This window comes from Erpetoichthys calabaricus, chromosome 15, assembly GCF_900747795.2.
Source record: "Erpetoichthys calabaricus chromosome 15, fErpCal1.3, whole genome shotgun sequence".
In the NCBI taxonomy this organism is placed as follows: domain Eukaryota; kingdom Metazoa; phylum Chordata; class Cladistia; order Polypteriformes; family Polypteridae; genus Erpetoichthys; species Erpetoichthys calabaricus.
The window spans coordinates 35,878,730-35,893,990 of record NC_041408.2 but is presented as its reverse complement, the minus strand read 5'-3'; the positions used below and the strand labels follow the sequence as shown (position 1 = coordinate 35,893,990).

Below are 15,261 nucleotides of genomic sequence, written 5' to 3'. Positions count from 1 at the left end.
TGGTTTTCCGTATACACACTTTTAAGATTGTTTTTTCTTTGAATTGTTGCTATTTCATTAGTTTCATTTTTATTTCAGAACTTCTGTAAAAACAATATTTGTAATCTCTCGTCCCAATATGCTGAATCTTTTTAATGAGGTCAGGATAAGTTTCTCTGTTTGGAATTTCAGCATAGACAAAACGATATACATCATCAGCATTTAATAATTTTCTTTTTACAAAGTAACAAAGTAAGTAGAGTTCTACATTGGACTCCTGTCTGTAAAGTCGTGCTATTTTCCTCTCACAGTTCCAAAAGTACATGGGTTTACCAAGGTGATACCCCAGCTTTTGTCTAGGTTTTTGTACAAGGGCTAGACAGAACGTTTTTGACTCCTGGGGTAAATTTAGGTTTTTAAATAAGCAGACAGATAAATATATATACATTAACAAAGTAACCAATAAATGCATGTGCGGTAAACTCCGTTTTTGAAATTCTCAAGATTCTTTATTTGTCACATGCATAGTTATACAGGACAACACGCAGTGAAATGCATCCTGATCCGCTTATCAAAAAAGCAAAGTTAGAAGAATATCAGTTAGATTAACAAAAAGTCATAGATCGAAAGATAACAGTATAGTAGAACATAATAAATAAGTAAAATTATGTGAATAAAGTAGAATTAAGTGTTAAGGTGCAATAGTGTAGTAATTATTGTGCAAAACCAAAGTTAGACTGGTGCATAGTTAAATGAGGCAGTCTGTTTGTTTGCGCTACTGCGATCTTTACTTTTTTATATTTTCTAATTTTCCTACTTTCATATCCTTTAACTTTCTCCACATGTGTATAGCGCCAACGTTTTTTTTTTTTTTTTGAGCCTTTCTAATTTCACTGGTTTCATAGTCTCTAACCTGCTCTGCATGTGTTTAGCGCCAACGTTTGTAAACATCTCTATGACGTTCTACTTTGTCTTTTACTCACTGTCATTTAATTAAGAGCCGGATTGGACGTGCTTTTGTTTCAATTCCACTTGTTCCGGGCTGATAATTACTTTCCTTATTTTCTGAATTTGCACCTCGATTATTCTTTTTTGCTCTTTTTTCTGTCCAGCGCATTTGAGTCTCTTTTCTCAGCGCTTTTCTTTCTTCTTCATTTAATCGTCGAGGTTTCATTTCTACCCTATTCATTTCATTTCTATCGTATTGACCTTATACACTTTATATGCACTGAGAGCCCTGGAGCTGTGTGTGCTGCGTGACTGCCTTTACACTACTGGTTTGTTTTTTTTGATATTGCTTGTAAGTAGGGTGTATCTTGCAAGACTCTCGTTCTATGTTCCCGTGAGACGCACCGTGGCAGGTCTCTTTTGTCTCGCGGGTCTTTAAATTATCTTCCGAGGAAGATCACGTATCGTAGACTATCAGGACAGGGAACAGGATTTCTTTTTATAATAGATAGATATATATATATATAATCATTGTGCTCAAAGAGTTCCAATCTTGGGGAATACATTAGCCATGCAACAAAATGGAGACATTGTTTGAAGTCCCAGCACTGGATGTTGCTTGAAAATCTGTATTTGTATGCAGATGTTTTGTACTTTTTCCTTCCATGAAGATAATAGAAATGCCTTTTAGACAGTAATAAATCTTTTGTTATTATTAATATTTCACAGGGATGCATATGTTTTATTTCTAAGCAGAAGGAGGGGGAGGGCTCCTGTAAGGCTTGTTTTTAGATCATAGTGGGCACATGGCTAATTATGCATGCAAAGTAACCATCTGCTCTGTGTGACCAGTGCATAGGGTTCAGTGTTATATGTCCAGTGGCAGTATTCAAAATATTCTCATTATGGTCAGGTAACTGTAATGTTTTTTTTGGTTTTTTTTTTAACATGCAGGTTGCAAGTACTGATTGCCTAAAGCATCTCTGCCACAATCGTACAGTATGCATGCATGCAAGTTTTGCACATGGCTGCTACAGCTCTGTGATGTTATACTGGCCTCACAAACCATCATTGGGTGCTGAGGAAAAAAATATTCATCTAAGTTAGTCACAGGGTGAATTTCCAGGAAATTTCTGTGAACAAGGTCACTGATGAATACAGCATATTCACTGCACTAAACATTTTGATGAATTTCGCTGATCAACACTATTCTACTCTAGGTGAATATGATGGAATTTAGTAGTAAATGATAAAGATGCCCTTGGCTGTTTTCCAGATGAGGTTTCAAAGAGAGTGAAGACGGGAAAACACAGACAATACTACAGGGATTATCTTTCTTGAAGGAAATTCCTGGGAATTCCTCAGGATGAACTAGAGATAATATGGCATGTCCTGTTTAACACAGTGTACTACAACCATTACTCTAACCAGGAAAAGTATTTGGAAAGTAAGCAAGAGGTACTTACTCCAAGTTTTCACTTACAGAAAATAGAAAAAGAACAACTGGTATAACTGTCAAATAAATGTTCCAATTAGTATAGTTGTTAGAGATTTGTATCAAATATCAAAATAGCATAAAGTTTATGTGAGCCATTGTACAACCTCTTGCCAGCACTCCATTTTTTCAATAAAATGGGGAGTTAAATTTGACCAGCACAAGTAAAAAAAACATTGCTTTACTATGTCCAATGTTAGTGAACAGAATCCAGTGAAATTTTAAAGTGAAATGCAATTGTTCTGTTTTACAGTTTCTAGTGCCAGTCTTTGAACACTATGAATAATGCAATCAAGCAACTTAATTCTGTACTTGCAAAGATTGGGCCAACAGAAAGCTCCATGTGATTTTATCCAAATTAAATACGTGAATGACTTTCTGCAAGTATACATGGCAACCCAATATTAAATTATTCTAATGCACCCATATTTGTAACATAATTGCTAGTCAGACAGAATGTACCAAATATTTCTGTATTACACGAGCACTAAAAAATGCATCCTTGAGAACAAAATTTCCAGAACCCTTATGTAATTACTTGTGTTTTTAGGAACATGTTAAAAGAACATACCATACATAGGCATATGCCAGACATAATATACATATTCAAGCAAGTGTTTCGTTAGTTGTTTACAGTGGCTGGAATGCCAATCCTGCCACCAACCCCCAAGTTTTCCCTGCAAGTTGGAGAACCTGCTTGCAGGGCTGGATGCAGATTAACATCTTACCCAGAACAAAGCAATTGCAAGTTAAGGGTCTGCTCAAGGGCCCAACAAAGTAGAGTCACTTCTGGCATTTATGGGATTTAAATCGGCAACCTTCTGAATGCTGGCACAGATCCCTAGCCTCAGAGCCACCACTCCGCCAGCAGAGCTACAAAATTATCTCCCATGGGTTATCGTAAGGTCATATAAATTGATAACCTTTACACACTTCTCTTAGGTCAGTTTTCCTGTGACCTATAGACAGTGCACTGGCACTCTACAAATTAATCCTTCAAAGGCAAACACCTTATAAGTGACTAGTCATCATTAACATACCGAATCGAACAATACACTGGATTATGTTGACAGAAATTACATTTTCTGTAATGAAGTTTACTATATCTGAAATTAATACAGGTGATGTATGCATCAAGGCATGATTTTCTTATCAAAAATAACTATACAGTATATGTAATCAAAGCCTTAGCAATATTAATATTTGACACATATTTAATGGAGAGAGAGTTTGACTTTTTCTATCTGTTTTGTGTTTTTTTCTATCTAAGAATGGTTCACTCAGCATAAATCTCTTATCTGCAAAATTTGACCAAAAATCACATTTTTAGTTATTATTCACTTTTGATGTATTTATCTGACAAGTCATTTAGAAATAACAGACTACTATAAGTAAGGAAAATATAATATGCAAAGGTTTGACCTTCATTGGAGATATTTGTTTTTTTTTGTTTGGATTGTATATTTATCTTATATTTTATACTTTTTTTGTAAAATATATATAGAGTATTAAAAGGAAATATTATAGGCAGTGTGCCATCTCAATTCAGATCATTAACTTCCAAAGCCTGGTGCATTGAAACCATAAATACAAATTTAAATATACATACCAGTTATTCACTTGTAGTATGGTGAGACCCGTATCTTGTGCCAATTGCTTTTTTTGTTCTTCTGAAGGGTATGGATGCTGAAAGATAGAATAAAACAATAAAAATCTTGTCATAAAATCACTGCTTAACGTTCTCAACTGAGAAGACATTTCAAAGCGGTAATTAATTACTGAGAAAGTTGAGGTATGCCCCTTTCTCAAAATCATTAATGGAATATAAATTCATGTAACTAATGGCAGCAAAAGGCTAGCCAATTATACCGTTAAGTGAAGTGCAGAAACGGCTACATTAATTAGGGTGCAAGCTGTACAATCTCTGAAATTTACTCTAGACAGGCTAATTTTTTTAAACAGAAAGAATGCATAATTTGAAGGTAATATTATGTAGACCAGAACAAAAACACACTTTAAACAATACATACGTTTGGATATTTTTGACTTTTCTAACAATGTACAATTTTAATTGTAAAATTACATTATTAAGCCAAGCTTAGTGGTTTTAAGTTCCCAGCATACTCTATAAGCTCTTAATGTCCTTCTTGTTATGAGCAGTATTCTTGACTTCTAAAAGGTTACTTTTTCTTGTAATTGCTTTAATAACATTTATTTGAAAGATTCATTAGCTATTAATACTTTGTTTTGTACATTTCAACCTCATAAGTGAACAATATAAAAATACAGAAAACCATCATAAAGTTATAAATTGAGTAAAATCTGAGATTGTTTGTTTATAGAGGGATTTAAAAGGCACATACTATATAAAAATACTGTTATACAATAAATATTCATAAAATAGCTGCAGATTGAAATATGAAGCCATTGAATTTAGATGCTTCAAGTTACAGCCTAAAAATCAAAGAACTTGGTCTACAGGAAAGCAGATCTGTTCAGCAGAAACTAGATCAAGGTTAAGCCATAGATCCATCAACTGGTAAACTGGTCTAGTCCGTTACGGGAGATGGACGTCTGAAGCGGAGCTCTGTTGTAGTGGCTTTATTTTTTCTCTTTTTTCTTATTATCCCAAGGTATCCTGTATTTACCCAACCCGAGGAGTTTCTACTACAGTATATAAACATGAGTAACAAGAAAGGGGGTCAGAAAGAAACGGAAAAGAAACACCCAAGTCTAGACAGGCATCAAGCCCAAGTGCAAGGTGTGGCTTTTCTGAGACTGACCTGGAACAGGCAGGCAAAAGCACAGACTTCCCAGGACCCCGCTCCGCTGCATCATCTCCAGTCAAGAGCGAAAATGGGAGCGAAGATGCAAGTGATGCAGGTCACGATAGCTCGCCAATTCCAGATTTCACTTGAAACTAGAAATGACCTTGCAGTCCGCGCTTTCATCATCTACTCCTCGCGAGCCGGAGGCATCGGCTGTAACTGGGGTTGCCACTTCAACCACGAAGCACGAAAGATGAAATGATTTGTCCCAACTGAAGGAAATGATCGCAACATTGGCCACGGCCACTGCCATGGCCATAAGTGAGCTCAAGAAAGACATTCAGAAAAATATGAAGAAAGAAATAAATGGCTTGCTCAAGACAAAAGAGAAGCTGCGGCTGGAGATGCAAGAGCAGCGGCAGAATAATAAAGAGTTAAAAAAACGTACTGTATATATAATCGTTTTGATGCAACCTTTAAAAGTATGCTGGGAAAAATTGAGGAACACATTCAGGAAAATGCGTCTAAACTGAGAGAACTTGCCGATCAGCTGGAAGACTTTAAGCAGACATTCACGAATCGAATCGAACATTTTGCATTTACCGCCGATAGAAAAGCTACAGTTGCGAATTCCGAATGCAAAAAACTCGGAGACAGACTTGCAGCTCTGGAAGATGGATGCAGAAGGAATAATATTATAATCGAAGGTCTACCTGAGAATCGTGAAAGTCCAAACCCAGTGAAACATGTAGCTGAACTATTCTCAAAAATAATTGGAGAGGACTTTAAATCAGATACAGAGATAGCGGCAGCTTATCCAAGGAGGAAACAGAAAAGGAGTTAAGAAAGCTGATCCCGACACTTTTTTGAAATACGATAGTGAGTCGCATTCTGTCATGGCATGGCAAGAAGATATTACCTGCTGTCTGATCTGCTTGCAACGATACGGGTACCATAATTATACATACTTTTCTCTTCTCTGACACTTTTTGTTTATATTTTAATTACAATTATAGGCGTATGTGTGGAAGAGATTAGTAGTTTTTTTTTTTTTTTACTATTCTAAAGGAGACTGTTTAACATCACCCTTGGTTTATTGTTATTGTTATTACTGCATTAAGGTTTACTATGCTTATCCAGAGCCACTTTTTAACACCATTCCCTGGGCTTACTGTCTTAATATTTCAAGACTGTTGAAGATTATATTTTATGCTTATAGTATTTAGACTTTACCTGCAATAGATATCTCTACTTTTTAATCCTTAAACACCGCTGCTGGGGGGCTTGTTTTGTTTTGGACATGCTCTGTCTCTAGGTATGTCAGAGGACTGGGACTTTGTGAAGTGGGGTCCAGCCTCACGTGGGGAGGCAGAATGGGGGGGTGGGGGGGTAAGGGGGAGAGAGAAAGAGAGTAAGCTATATCTAATCTATCCTTTTAATCCTTATAATTATAACTACCAACGTAACAATAGGATGCATGGCAATAACTTGTGGGAAAATTGGAAATTAAGGTTAAAGCTGTTTCACTTCGAGTTGAGACTACAAAATGACATCAAAAATTCAGAATCAATGTCTCCATGATGGGACAGTTAACTTTGTGAGCTGGTATATTAAACGCCTGAATCACAAATTAAAGATAAATAAAGTATTCTCTCACCTAACAGGTCTAAACACTAAAATAGTATTTTTACAGGAGACCCACTTACTAAGCAAGGATCATTTCCAGCTGCAAATAGACTGGACTGGCCAAATGTTCCATTCCAGCTTTACAAAGAAAACTAGAGGTGTGGGAAATCCCATACATAGAACAGTCTCATTTGTGGTATCAGATGTAGTATCTGATCCTGAAGGGAGATATGTGATTGCCATGGACAATTTATTTAACTGTAAAGTGATTTTGATAAATGTTTATGCACCCAATGTCGATGATAGGGAATTCATGCAAAATGTATTTGCATCCATTACCAATGTGAACACTCATAAAATTATAATGGCTGGGGACTTTAATTGTGTTTTAAATCCACTCTTAGATAGGTCTCCTGTCACGGGGGGATGACATCTAACACTGCAAAGATAATTACACAGTTTTTAACTGACCACAACATTTCGGACCCCTGGAGGTTTCTAAACCCAAACTCAAGAACATATTCCTTCTACTCACCAGTGCATCACTGCAACTCAAGAATTGATTATTTCTATATAGATAATAATTTCTTGCCTACTATTAAATCTTGCAAGTACAATGCAATTGTTATTTCCGACCATGCCCCTCTGATCTTGGAGCTAAAATCATTATGCCCCACATACTCATTTCGCTGATGGTGTCTTAACCCACTTCTATTAGCAGACAAGAACTGTACAGAATTTACATCAAAACAAATCAGTTTCTTCCTAGAGACAAACACATCCTCAGAGGTCTCTGCAGGAATACTCTGAGAAACTCTAAAGGCCATCTTAAGAGGACAGATTATTTCATATCTTTCCCATAGAAATAAATTAGACACCAAGAAGGTATCAGAGCTAACTAGCAAAATAACTAGAATAGATCAAGAACATGCCAGGTGTCCAAGTGAGGCTCTTCATAGGAAAAGGCAGGCTCTGCATTCAGAGCTCAACCTCTTAACAACCAAAGAAACTGAACAACTCATTTTTAAATCAAGACATTATTACTATGAACATGGAAAGAAAGCTAATATGCTCTTAGCTCAACAAATCCACAAGCAAGAAGTTCGCAATGCAATCCCAGCAATCACCAACACGAACAGAGATAAAATCATTGACCATAAAAATATAATGCACACATTTAGAGACTACTATAAATCCTTATATTCTACTGAGTTTAAAGAAGACAACACACAATCTAATGCATTTCTGGATACATTACAGATACCACAAATAGATACTTTTAGTGCAGAGGAACTGGATAAACCTCAGAATTACTAGATGCTATAAAGTCACTTCAGACCAGGAAAGCAGCAGGCCCTGATGTCTACCCTGCAGAATTTTATAAGATATTCTCCACTCAGCTAGCTCCCCTCTTATTAGCAACATTTACAGAAGCTAGAGACAATCAAATTCTACCTCAAACTTTTCACCAAGCATTAATCACCGTCTTTCCTAAACAAAATAAGGACTTATTACAATGTGCATCATACATACCAATTTCACTTCTGAATAATGATGTTAAGATACTCTCCAAAGTCCTAGCTAGAAGGATGGAGAAAGTGCTGCCTTCGGTAATATCACAAGATCAAACTAGATTTATTAAAGGCCGACATTTAGTTTCCAATCTTCGACGCCTGTTTAATGTAATATATTCACCTGCAAAGTCAAACACCCCAGAAATATTACTATCTTTGGATGAAGAAAAAGCATTTGATATGACTGAGTGGAACTACCTTTTCCCTACATTAGAGAAATTTGGGTTTGGCCTGGACATTTATGCATGGATCAAACTACTGTATACCAATCCAGAAGCTTCAGTTTGTATTAACAACATTTGTTCAGACTAGTTTAAACTAGAACGTGGTACACGACAAGGATGCCCCTTGTCACCACTGCTATTTGCAATCACCATTGAGCCACTGGCAGTTCACTGTCAAAATGCTTATCAGACAAAGGGGATTATCAGAGAAGGACTTGAACAGAGAATTTCTCTATATGCAGATGATATGGTACTGTATATATCACACCCACAAAATACTGTGCCTGCAGTCTTAACAGCACTTACAGAATTTCAAAAGATCTCTGGTCTCAGAATTAATTTGAATAAAAGTGTGCTCTTTCCAGTGAATTCTCAAGCATACAATATTAGATTGGACACTTTCCCTTTTATTATTGCAGATCAGTTTAAATACCATGGGGTAAATATCACAAGTAAACATAAAGCTCTTTATCAACAAAATGCAGCCGTCTGTATGGAAAAAATTAAACAAGACTTGTATAGATGATCAACCCTTCATCTCATTCTAGGTGGAAGAATTAACATTGTTAACATGAATATCCTTCCTAAGCTTCTTTTTTTATTTCAAAACATTCCAATGTACTGTACATCAGTAAATCATTTTTTAAGCAATTAGATTCAACCATAACCTAATTTATTTGGAACTTAAAACATCCACGTATCCAAAGAGTGACCCTATAAAGACCTAAGGCAGAAGGTGGCATGGCTCTACCTAACTTCAGTTTTATTACTGGGCAGCAAACATACAAGCTATAAAAACCTGAACACAAATAGATGAATATACGCAGGCTTGGTCCGCAATAGAAATAAAATCCTGCAGTACTTCTTTATATTCCCTGCTTTGTGCCCCAATAAATGCAAGTTATCTCCAATACACTAATAACCCAATTGTGCTTCACTTACTCAGAATATGGAACCAATGTAGAAAACATTTTAAGATGGAGAACCACCTTTTTCAACCCTCGCAAACATATGCAGTTTTTAATATCTGGAAAACATTTGGGATTAAATTGCTTAGAGATCTTTATATAGACAACATCTTTGCATCCTATGAACAATTACATTCCAAATTTAACTTTCCAGCAACACATTTCTTTCACTATCTTCAAATTAGAAACTTTGTTAAACAGAACCTGCCCGATTTTCCTCATCTCGCACCTTCCTCTACGCTGGAAAAATATTGCTCAGTTTTGAGGACTCAGACAGCATTTCTGCAATATATAAAATAATTTTACAGTCCCTCTCTTTTAAAGATCCAAGACGATAATGGGAAAAAGATCTCCCACTCAACATATCAGAAAAGGAGTGGAAGGGAGTAATGCAGAGAATTCACTCGAGCTCCATATGCGCAAAGCATACAATTATTCAACTCAAAATTATATGTTGAGCACATCTGTCTTGCTTAAAATTGTCCAAAATGTTTCCAGGGCAAGATCCAACCTGCGAACACTGCAATCAAGTTCTAGCCTCACTGGGTTGCATGTTTTGGGCCTGCACCAAATTAACATCATTCTGGACAAAATTTTTTAAATGCCTTTCAAGACAGCCTTGGTGTCACAATCCCTCCTAACCCATTACCATGTGTGTTTGGTGTTCTTCCAGATGGGTTTAAAGTGGAGAAGGACAAACAAACTGTGATTGCCTTCACTTCACTATTGGCACGCAGACTTATTTTGCTAAACTGGAAGAATCCTGACTCTCCTCTTTTAAGTCAGTGGGTAACTGATGTTTTATATTATTTGAAATTGGAAAAAAATCAAATTTGCACTTAGAGGATCTGTGCAGAACTTTTTCAAAATTTGACAGGATCTAATTAATAATATTTTAGAATAAGCTCTTAAAGCACTGAGGAAGTAGATTCTCGTCCCATTTCTTTTTCTTCTCCATTTATCTTTATCTGCCTATTAAACTCATCAATTTATTTATTTTTACTAGCTTTACGTTTTACTCCATTGGCTATGCTCTCTTTCTCAGGGGTGGGGGTTGATTTGTTTTCAATCCTATGTTTTGTAAAAATTGATCCATTTGTATGGAATGATGACAATAAAATCAATAAAATTAAAAAAAAAAAATTTCGGGCTTTCCTCAAGGCTGACATATTATATATTCTTGCTTTTGTAATAAAGACACATTAGAAGATTTACTGAGTGCTACATGGTAACATAAATACTGAGTGCTACATGGTAACATAAATAACGGATTTACTCTTTTATCCACAAAAGTTGGCTGCCTGTAAAAATTTATGATTGCTCAGAAATATCTCATCAATATTAAAATCAAAACAATGTTCAGCACTCTCTGTTCTTAAATGTGGATTTAGTTATGTAAAATAAACTTACATTCTATGACTATATTTATTTGTTACTTCTTATTACTTTCCTCAAAAGCACATCATTAACCTGGAGTATATTTTCACAGTAACTTCTCAATTCATGAAATGCAATAACAGATTTATACATTAAATGAAATATTATTCAATGCTTTGTTATTGCAATAATATTAAAACACAAACTTAAATAAATGTTGACATTCCTTCAGAGGAGGCTATGATGAAAGCACATTTAAACTATTTGTGTAACAGGAGTAATGGTCTATCAAAAACTCATCACATATTTAAATTAACTTATTTTAATATTAAAGAGCTTTGGGTTGGTATTAATTAAAAAGTTTAGAAGAAGAGAAGTCAAAACTTTGTTGAGTTAAAACTTCATATTGGCATCATGAGTACTCTTTCAGATCAGATCTGTCTAAAAAAGATGCATTTTTATCATTACTATATACACTTTAACATTAATGCATATTATATTGTAATATTATGAACATTTTTGAGTCATATGTTTACAAAGCTACTTTTATCTCCTGCTCTTTTATTTAAATTGAAAAATATATGCTCACAAGACAAAATGTGAAAACAGGAAAAGCATTTAGAAAATAATGTTAATTAGAATTAATACATGTTTACTGTGTCTTGCTATCTCTAACTTTATTCCTATATATTTTTACCAGGAAAATGAAAAAGAATTTTGTTTATAACTGTTTTTACAATATATTTTACAAGGAAAGTTATAAAAATGCCTGTTAGGTTAACTGTCAACACTAAATTTTCCCAGTATGAGTAAATAAAATTTGTGTGATTGTGCACACTGCAATGGACTTGAGTCTCTGTACAAAATTTGCTCCTCCTTTTGTCCAGTGACCAGGTCAATGCAACTTTCAATTGAACAACCAGTTTAGAAAATAAATCATAAATAAAATAAATTTAACTCAGCTTAATTCAGTTTATTTTTGCATAGCATTCTTCATTGAATACAGAATGAAAGCTCTGTGAGGGCAATTACATATATTGCATACACATAAAGATACAGGTTTGTATGAAACTCATAGTAAAAAAAGGAAGTTCCAAAGTGAGTAACTTAACTGGAACTTAATATCTTTCTATTAACATTATCAAAATAAGCAAAACATATTTAACTACCATTATAAATAAGGCAACAATGGATGGGGTTAGGACATGTGTGAATTATGTTGTAACCTTAATTTACTATGTCTGCAGACAGGAAATTAGTTGCACAGTTTACACAGAAACATTTGTTGTTAGGTTTGATTGTTGTCTTCACCTTCTATAAACACACACAGAACACTAGAAAAAAATGACTGAGCTGAAACTAACTGAATTCTCCATTAAGCTATCAGAAAACAGGCCTGGGGGGCAGAAGTAATGCTACTCGCAAGAACATAAATCTAACACAAGTGGAATGCTTTTCTTTAATAGTGTTGGAAAAATAAAAATAGAAATCTTGTCAAATAGTTCCATACATGAAATTGATCTAAAAAAGGAAAAGGCCAGCTTTGAATTACTGTACAGGTATAGCAATAAGTGCTTACATCAGATCATTGAGTATGTGGAGATGGAATTTGCAAAGAAATATAAGCTGAATATATTAATAGACTGCTGGAACCTTAAAAGTCCCTGAATTCTGGTTTGTCATTTATAACTTTTTGAACTCATGTTTTTACTAAATTCATATCAGTTTAAAGCTCTCCATTCAAAATTCTCATTTTTTATATCAAAATTAATTCAAGATTTTTTTTTTGATGAACTAATTATTCTACAAACATAAAACAATGTGCCCAAGATGAGGTGGAATAAACCCATAAAATCCTGAAATGGAAATAATGCACTTGGGATGAAAGCTAAAAATGGTTACAAAATGTCAAAACTAATACAGATTATATATTACTTTTGTGAACTAGCACAATCAGAATTCCTTTTGTTCTTTTTTTATTAGAATTCATATACTTTAGCCTAATTCAGAGTATCTTCAGCATACTTCATTCAAAATGCTTATTCCATATACATGAATCAAAACAAAAAGAATCATGTCGTAATAAATATTAAGAACTCTAATAATAATTACAGCATCAAAAATACCCACAAATAATTAAAAATATTAAAAGAATGAAAAGTAAAATGAAACAACAAAAGGCCAAGGAAAGGACTCATCTTAAAAGCTAGATCACTGAAAGCTGAAAACTATACATTCTATTGAACACAAGACTGAGAACTACGATTGATTAATGTAAGCACGGCCCAGTTAAATTATTGCTGTGGTACATACGTTTTGCCATTTTGGCTTCTAATAGTACAGAGAGATGTCACACAATGTATGCCTAACCTTAGTTACAACAATGCAGATCTTCAGTGTTGCATGCAGTTATAAATAAACCTTTACAATATGCTAGGTATTAAAACTTATGTCCTGGCCTTAATTTGGGATATTTACAATAGAGTTTAATAGTATTGTCCTGTATAGACCTCCTAACTACAATTTGTCTTTCTTTGATGAATTCTCAGAATTGGTGTCAATTATAATTATGAACTATAACACGTTTCTAATAGTTGGCAACTTTAATTTTCATATCATTAATCAGTGTGACCTGAAAACAAAAGAATTCATGAACCTCCTAGACTCTTTTGAGTCGAGCCAGCACATTAGTCAGCCAACACACAAAGCAGGGCATACGTTGGATTTAGTAATTACTAAAGGACTAAAAGTTGATGTGAAGCAGGTCGTTGATATCTGTTTATCAGACCATTTTCTCTTACTATTTATTATAGGAATAATAATACAAAAAATTTAGAAGAAGCAAAAAAAGTTAAAAAACACTTCTTTGATTCATCTGCAGCATCAAATTTTACAAACTTTTTAAGTGACCAGTCCATTTGTAGTGCTTTATTACAATAGTGAGGATAATGTAAATAGTAAGGTGGAAAATTTTAAAACTAAAGTGAGAGCAGCTGCTGATATAGTCAATCCTGAAAAGACAGTTAAAAAATCATCCACCATTGTTACACCATGGAAGACCCAAAAAGTGTCTGATCTAAAGAAAACATGCCGGAGAGCTGAACATAAATGGAGAAAAACTAAACGTATTATCAACCATGAGATATTGAAGGCTATAATAACAGAATACAACAACATAGTCCATCTTGAGAGGCGGTGCTATTTCTCTTAAATTATAAATAACAATGCTAGTAATCCCAGAGTTTTATTCTCTACAATTGATCATCTGCTAAACCCAGGTCACTTAATGGAATGCCTTCAAAAACTTCCAGTGAAACTTGTGAGGCTTTTGCTATATTTTTTTAATCACAAAATTAATGATATTAGATATAATATAGTACATCTCCCCAATACTGATCTTCTTAAACCCCGTTACTCCATTTTAAACAAATTAAATTTTTTCAACAGGATAGATTTACCAGATTTATATAAAATAATTTCTCAACTGAGATCCTCCACCTGCATCCTTGATCTAATACCAACAAGTTTTTTCAAAGAAGTGTCTGGCGTGGTAATTGATAGTATTTTTAACTTAGTAAATTCATCATTAGATACGGATGTCTTTCCAGACTGTCTTAAGACTGCTGTAGTTAAACCCCTGCTCAAGAAAAATAATCTTGACTCCTCTGTTCTTGAAAATTTTAAACCTATTTCTAACCTGCCTTTCTTAAGTAAAATCCTAGAAAAGGCAGTCATTATGCAGCTAAATGACCACCTCAATAAACATGCTATTCTTGATAAGTTTCAGTCGGGTTTTAGAACAAATCACAGTACAGAAACTGCACTCATTAAAGTAGTAAATGACTTGCGGGTAAATGCAGACAGGCCATTTATCTGTTCTCATCCTCTTAGATCTGAGTGCCGCATTTGATATCATTGATCACAATATTCTTAGAAATCGCCTTAGTCAATGAGTGGGCCTCTCTGGCAGTGTCTTAAATTGGTTTGAGTCTTACCTGGCAGGTAGAAAATTCTTCGTTAGTTTAGGTAATTACACTTCAAAGACACATGATATTGTATATGTTATTCCACAAGGATCTATCCTGGGTCCACTGCTCTTTTCGATCTACATGCTTCCATTTTTTCACTTAAGAAATATAGCAAAAGTTAGATCTCTTATAACTTTGCAAGATGATGAGAAATTAGTTCACGCTTTTGTTTTCAGTCAGCTACATTACTGTAAAGCATTCCTCTCAGGACTATCCAAAAAATACATCAATCGATTGCAACTAGTGCAGAATGCAGCTGCCAGAATCTTAACTA

The 15,261-nt window shown here is 34.5% G+C and overlaps 1 protein-coding gene across 2 annotated transcripts in view; it reads right to left on the bottom strand.

Annotated features, from left to right (window-relative positions):
* The window catches only part of meis1b (Meis homeobox 1 b), a 175,835-nt gene that overhangs the window by 63,961 nt on the left and 96,613 nt on the right, over positions 1-15,261 (bottom strand). For both annotated transcript variants that reach the window (XM_051919340.1, XM_051919341.1), the window contains exon 9: positions 4,032-4,108. In XM_051919340.1, coding sequence (XP_051775300.1) covers positions 4,032-4,108 — 77 coding nt within the window. The remainder of the gene's footprint in view (positions 1-4,031; positions 4,109-15,261) is intronic.